The following is a 7,032-nucleotide window of genomic DNA, read 5'->3' as shown; positions in this document are numbered from 1 at the left end:
ATACTAAGTGTGTATGATAGTGTTTTTTTGCGTTGTTATAAAATAAATGTAACAATCATTTGGTAATTTTCATTCCATTTACTTCTAAGGAGAAAATCTCCGTAGCCGACTTTAGGCGGAAGAATAAACAAGGGTAAAGTACAAAACGGAGAAACTATTTCTTCTGTACTGTGGGGTCGGACAATATATAAAAAGAAGCACTCTACATTAAAGGTTCTCAGCCTAAAATTATCACGATTTTTTTTTAAAGTAAAACATAAATCACTATTTTACTAACTAAACCAGGCGCAGTCAGCGCAAAAAAAAATTTATAGGTCTGAATCTCTCTCATGCAAGTGACCGACCCCTCGTTTCCCCGAAGCAATGCGTGAGAAAAACGGTTATTTTATTACTTTAAACTGAAGCGGTGACGCACGTGCGGGTGCGGTACAGTGAATCGCATTTTGTTCGGGCCGTGAACGATATTACTACGCAGTCGGACAACTTAACCTCAATTACAAAACTACCGGTATCCTAATTAAAATTGAATAGTTGTGTTACGTCCAAAGATAAAGGTGAGCTTTGATACTTTCAATTATCATGATAAAAATGACACCCAAATTCGGTAATGTGAAACTTTCATAGCTTGATACTTGGGCCTTGGGCCTTTTTTTACGAGATTTGAATAGAAACTGATTTTAAAGCAAATATTATGTTAAGAATTAAATAATTTTTAAGATGGATAATAGATTAAATATAGAAGATGACGTTGGGGTAAGGCAAAAGCGAAGGAGAAGATCAGCCTATTTGAAATCAGTTTTAGACCGAATTTCCACGGAAAATGTTAATCTAGCTGTACCTTTAAGTATTTTTCAAGAAGCCTCGAGTAATGGCACTCCTTTAGAATCGGATGACTCCATAGAACCTCCAGCCCATTTACATTTAGTACCCAGTTCATCTTCCTCCGCAGGGAATGGTTCTCAAATGGGTTCTGAAGCGGGTAACGAGAGTGACACGAACCAGAGTGTCAGTTCAAATTCTTCATTAAGTTCCTCAGAATCTGAAACTAGCGCTGATATGTCATCAGGTCTTAGAACGTGGGCTTTAGAACACAATGTTAACGCAGTAACATTAAACAGTTTACTAGTTCTTCTTCGTCAGAATGGTCATGATTTACCAAAAGACTCAAGAACATTGTTGAAAACACCAAGAACGACTAAAGTGACGCAGATTAAAAACGGTGAATACTGGCATGTGGGGTTTAGCAATGGATTAGACAAATTTTTGATGAATAACAAAGGGTATTCAGAAGAAATATCTTTTGCGGTCAATATTGATGGTTTACCTCTTTATCACAGTTCAGTTATTGATTTTTGGCCAATTTTAGCATCTGTTTTTAGCTTTACGAAGGGAATGATTGGGTCACCTTTTGTGGTTGGAGTGTTTTGTGGGGAAACTAAGCCTGGGAACCTTGAAGAGTTTTTGGGACCCTTTATAGAAGATTTACAAGATCTTGTAAATAATGGTTACAATTTTGAAGGGAATCAATATTCATGCAATGTTAAAGGCCCATTCATACTAGACACACCAGCGCGTGCTTTTGTCAAGAATACGAAAGGTCACACTGGATATCATTCGTGTGACAAATGCACAATTAGTGGTAAAAGACATCAACATACAACGTTATTTTGGGTAAATGATGAGGTTGAAGAAATTTTTGAAAGAACTGACGCGTCATTCAGGTCCCAAGATGACGAAGAACATCATTTAGCAGGTCCATTAAGCCCTTTATGCAGGTTAAATATTGATATGGTGCGTCAATTTCCACTAGACTACATGCACTTAATTAATCTTGGGGTCACAAAGAAGATGTTAAAGTCCTGGCTTAGTGGAAAACTAGCTGTGCGGTTAAGTTCTTTTCTAGTTGAAAAACTCTCAAAAAATCTGGAAGGTATTCGTAAACACATACCTCATGAATTTTCCCGAAAACCTCGTTCAATTAAACATATTGACCGCTGGAAAGCGACAGAACTTCGTCAGTTCTTATTGTACACTGGCCCAATTATCCTTGGAAATATTCAGAGACAGGACGTACTAAATCATTTCAATCTTATTCAGTGTGCCATTTATATTTTGGCGCATCCAGTTTTGCACAAGACGCATTCAAATTATGCGAATGAATTACTCAAAATGTTCATAAATACTTCATATGAGTTTTATGGCAAAAAATTCATGGTTATGAATGTGCACGCTCTTTCTCATATGGCTAAAGATGTAGAGGTTTTCGGGCCTTTAGATGCATACAGCGCTTACTCATTTGAGAACCATTTACAATTCATGAAAAAAACACTAAGAACCCCAAATAAACCGCTACAGCAGCTTCTAAAACGAATGGGTGAATCAGCTTCCTTTCAGATAAAAGAAAAAATATCAAATATTAGTCTTAAAAAGCCATTCAAGTCCAATGACCCGCATGTCCCAACAAATGCTATTTCGTACAAAAAGGTTCATACGCGTAAATTTGTTATTGGTATTAATGAGGCTGATAAGTGCTTTAAAGTGGAATCAGGAGAAGTGGTCGTGGTTAAATCAATTTATCAGACTCAAAATCAAGTTATTTATGTAACCGCAAATATTTGTAGATTTCACAGAGATTTATTCGATTATCCTCTCAAGTCCAGTGATTTGGGGATTTTTATTGGGAAAGTGTCAACTCAAACTAATTCTTATCCACTCGCAGCTCTTAAACAAAAATGTTTCTTAGCTCCTAGCGAGGGTCCTTATGCAACTGTAATTCCGTTGTTGCACTACTTTTAATATTTTTAAATCTTTTCCAAACGACATTTAAAAAACTACCACATTGTAAAAGTATTTCTTACTATTGAGGATATAGCTGAAATTTAAACATTTGATAATATTTAGAAATATTTCAAAACCCAGTCTGGTAGTTTATAATTTGAGAGATGTTTGCTGTTGTGCTTTTCGTAAATAATGACGGAGTACAGTATGTTCCATCTTCATGGCTTCAAGACAAAAAATATTGTCTGTGGCCCAATGGAGTAAAATCTAACGAGGTTTGCAAACTAATTAACTCGTGTAAACCACCTGGAAAAAATTGGACCAAGTACAAAGTGAAGATTTTGGCCCATGATGGTGAGAAAACTAATTTATAAGCACATTTAGATTAGAATGTATATATGTTTTTGTTTATTTACAGTTTCGGATATAGCAAGAGCTCGTCATTTATGCAAAAAGGCAGAAGACACGGATGATTTAGTCAGTGAAATTGACATTGGTAAACCAATAGGCAAAAGGAAAGCCAGCCAAAAACAAAAAAAAACGCGTATCGTTCATGAAGATACAACAGATAGTGGAAAATCTGAAGATCCATCTTCAAGTGAAACTGACATTGAAAAAGGTAATTTAAAAGTGTAGCTTATTCAGAAGTTAATTCATTATTTGAAAGTATTTTGCTTGCGCCGCTGATAATTTTATAGAAACGAAAGTTCCAAAAAAGCGGAAAAGCACCACAATACGAGAGAAAACAACGTCTTCCAAGTCAATGACAAAGCAAAAAGATAATGTTAAGGCCATACGCCTTCCAGAACCACCTGTATTCAATTCAAACGATGCGTCAAAAAAGAAATCTCAGGCTGATTTAAACCAGTTACCTTCAACTACAGAAATTAATAAGGATCTTTCAGGTAATGGAACATATCTAACATTATTTTCACTGATATTAGTGGGTCAAAGAGCTTGATTAATCATGAAATGGTATTAAAGGGAAATTTAAATAACCAAACAAGTATTTTTTTAATCGATTTTGACTCCTAAAAGAACATCATTATCATATGAGAATACTTACCAAAGATTAGCCGTTGATTTTAAATAAATTTTCAAAGTCTCAAAAGTTGACCTGTTAAGCCTTAAAGCAAAGCGCGGGTCCCCTACAAGGCGACTTTCCTCCTGTACTCCAGTTTTGGCTTGGCAAAGGCTAGTGGGTGGGATTTATAAGGGCACTTATAAATCCCGCCCACAAATGTCTCCTGCCTTAGCTAAGCCAAAACTGGAGTTCATAAGGAAAGTCAACTTGTAGGGGATCCACTGGACCCACGCTTTGCTTTAAACTTTAATAAACAACACGTGTATGTTTTTGAAATACCTGTAACCAATTAGCGACCGCGACTTCACGAGAGCTTTCTGCAGAGAACGCGCTCTTATTATTTATGAAGAAACCTCTAATTTTTTAGTGGCTATAAAATTAAAATACACGTGTTGTTTATTAAAGTTTAAAGTTAGGCTTAACAGGTCAACTTTTGAGACTTTCAAAATTTATTTAAAGTCAAAGGATACTCTTTGGTAAGCTTTCTCAAACGATTATGATGTTCTTTTATGAGTCAAAATCGATTAAAAATACTTGTTTCGTTATTTCATTCTCCCTTTAAGTATATGTGTACAAATATTCGAAAGAAAACTACTCTTATTGTGTGTTCTTAGATGGAAATACATCACCGAAGTATTTTAATTTTGCCTCAAGAGAACAACCGGCTGTTTGTTCTGCCAAAGAAACGGCCCACATTCCTGAAGGTATTTTTATAAGCTAATTTACAATTTGAGAAACACATACAACGCTGACATTAATTGGTTCTAATCTCATGCTAATATTATAGATTTAGGTCCTAATTCCCAGAAAAAGTCGGTTGAAAGTTCGATCTTTGAAGAAGAAATTAACGAAGAAGATTTCAGCACTGACGCACCATTAATAAATGATCTGAGGAATACTGAACAATATTGCCCTTCGCCATCACTATTACCACAACCAGAGTTGTTTGCTTCTCCAGGTGAAGATTTAGGTTATGAATAATAAATATATAAGATCGCTGATTGTACTGTTTTACATTTTCAGCAAGCGATAATCCTAAGACTCGCATTTCAAAACATAGAACTCTTTTTCAAGAGATAACTACTCCATCTTGTGGTATGTCGTCCACTATTATATGGGGTTTCGAAAATAATTATTGAGATTTGTGGTTGAAGTTTGACAAGTAGGGTTTTTTCTGGTTCTGAGAGAAGATAGAAGAAAATAACATAGATCAATTTCGAAAGCTATCAAAGGGGATCGCTGCAAATATTCGCGGATTTCGCTGCTTCTGTACTTCATATAAACTACCATTTCAAACTCTTAATTAGTTTTAAAGCGACCTCTTTAGTTTCTGCGACCCTCTTTCATTTTGATATTGGTCTATGACGTCAAAGAAACCTATGCAATCTTAGTCCTAAAACCAATTAAACGTCTGGAACGACGCATTTTAAAGATATTCATTTTCAACCCCAAATTAAATTTAACGTCCATTTATCTCCAAATTGCTGAAAAAATACTTAGCTAATCATTTTTTTGGATTGAATTTATCAGGTGACATGGACCGCACAAAAACAGCTCGTGATCCATCTTCTACCAATAGTGTACAAGATTTACAAAAAACAAACATTCCTTGCAAGAAATGTAATTATATTCTTGCTAACATTGACTGTCCCTTATACGATATTGTTTTTAGGCTTGGATAACGAGAACTTTCAGAAAAAAGTCATTGTCATGCTATCTGACTTGAACTGTAAGACAACACAGATTTTAGAGGCTCAATCAAACTCTACCGTTGCGGATGTTCAAATAAACGGACTTCCGGCGTGGCCGATAAACTCAAGAGAAAAATTAGAAGAGTTGGAAAACTTATTGGCAGATGGAGACAAGAGATTCCAAATTGTGAGGCTCATGGGACTGTGGGGCGGTAGAAATGCTAGAGACGCAACAAGAAGAGTCTTAAAAAACACAATTGCTCATCAATTGATCCTCCAGTGTAATTGGAATGGTGCTAATGGCAAAATAGCTTTTAGGGATTTGAAACTGAAGGGAGCTGTTATCGGTAATAAGTGCTTCATTTTATCTGAATTAAAATTCTAATAGCTCATTTTTATATCAGATGCAGTGGGCAATATCCCAAAACTCAATAACACGCGGGAATATGATATTGAAACTGTCATGAAAGGCTGGATAAAGCACTCGAAGGATCGCGAAGGAGGTAGGAGTGAAAGGCAACATCAAAAAAAGTCAACAGAAGAGACGGAATGAACAGAAGAGACGGAATGAATAGATGTAAAGACAAAAATTCCTAGTCTCATTCTATTTGATCTCATATTTAAGTTGTTCGTACTAGAACTGCTTGTTCTTTAATAAATGAAAACGTTTTTGAACTTAATTAGTTTTAATTGAACTTAACCATGGAGTTTTACGCACAAAATAAGCATTTTAATTTAAAGGTTAAAACAATTAATAGTGATAATTGAAATTACCGGCCACGTATCTCTCCAAGAAATTGTCGGTAAAAATATCTATTACCGCCACATCTCTTGGATCGGTATAATGATCTCTTTTACCGACCATATCTCTTAGGTCGGTAAAAAGATCACTTTTCCCGACCACATCTCTTAGGTCGGTAAAAAGATCTCTTTTACCGACCACATTAAGGGTCGGTAGAAGGATCTCTTTAACCGCCCACATTAAGGGTCGGTAGAAGGATCTCATTTACCGACCACATTAAGGGTCGGTAGAAGGATCTCTTTTACCGACCACATTAAGGGTCGGTAGAAGGATCTCTTTTACCGACCACATTAAGGGTCGGTAGAAGGATCTCTTTTACCGACCACATTAAGGGTCGGTAGAAGGATATCTTTTACCGACCACATTAAGGGTCGGTAGAAGGATCTCTTTTACCGACCACATTAAGGGTCGGTAGAAGGATCCCTTTTACCGACCACATTAAGGGTCGGTAGAAGGATCCCTTTTACCGACCACATTAAGGGTCGGTAGAAGGATCCCTTTTACCGACCACATTAAGGGTCGGTAGAAGGATCCCTTTTACCGACCACATCTCTATTAACCGCACACAATTAAATACCAGTAATAAGTAAGTAGGCCAACACTTTATTGGGTGGGTCATTAAGTGTATATTAAGGATATCTGTTAGAGGGAAGGGCCGACATCAAAACGTACCCTTA

The 7,032-nt window shown here is 36.2% G+C and overlaps 1 protein-coding gene across 3 annotated transcripts; it reads left to right on the top strand.

Moving 5' to 3' along the window:
- Positions 1 to 289: 289 nt before the first annotated feature.
- Positions 290 to 6,233, top strand: LOC149682690 (uncharacterized). 3 transcript variants are annotated; one of them, XM_089834326.1, is made up of 10 exons: positions 350 to 554; positions 2,920 to 3,132; positions 3,197 to 3,397; positions 3,477 to 3,683; positions 4,477 to 4,566; positions 4,650 to 4,820; positions 4,886 to 4,957; positions 5,393 to 5,482; positions 5,535 to 5,900; positions 5,958 to 6,233. In XM_089834326.1, exons 2-10 carry the CDS (start codon positions 2,943 to 2,945, stop codon positions 6,104 to 6,106), a joined length of 1,536 nt encoding a protein of 511 aa, XP_089690452.1. In that variant the 5' UTR covers positions 350 to 554; positions 2,920 to 2,942; the 3' UTR covers positions 6,107 to 6,233. The 3 variants fall into 3 exon arrangements, with proteins under 3 accessions (XP_089690450.1, XP_089690452.1, XP_089690451.1); XM_089834325.1 differs by having other exon boundaries at positions 351 to 554; positions 2,902 to 3,132; XM_089834324.1 differs by lacking the exons at positions 2,920 to 3,132; positions 3,197 to 3,397; positions 3,477 to 3,683; ... (4 more) ...; positions 5,535 to 5,900; positions 5,958 to 6,233 and adding an exon at positions 2,902 to 2,919 and having other exon boundaries at positions 290 to 2,841.
- Positions 6,234 to 7,032: the final 799 nt, after the last annotated feature.

Source organism: Phalangium opilio, unplaced genomic scaffold (genome assembly GCF_054372755.1).
Source record: "Phalangium opilio isolate 3A_F unplaced genomic scaffold, DU_Popi_V2 ptg000038l_1, whole genome shotgun sequence".
NCBI lineage: Eukaryota > Metazoa > Arthropoda > Arachnida > Opiliones > Phalangiidae > Phalangium > Phalangium opilio.
This window is presented reverse-complemented; position numbering and strand designations above follow the sequence as displayed.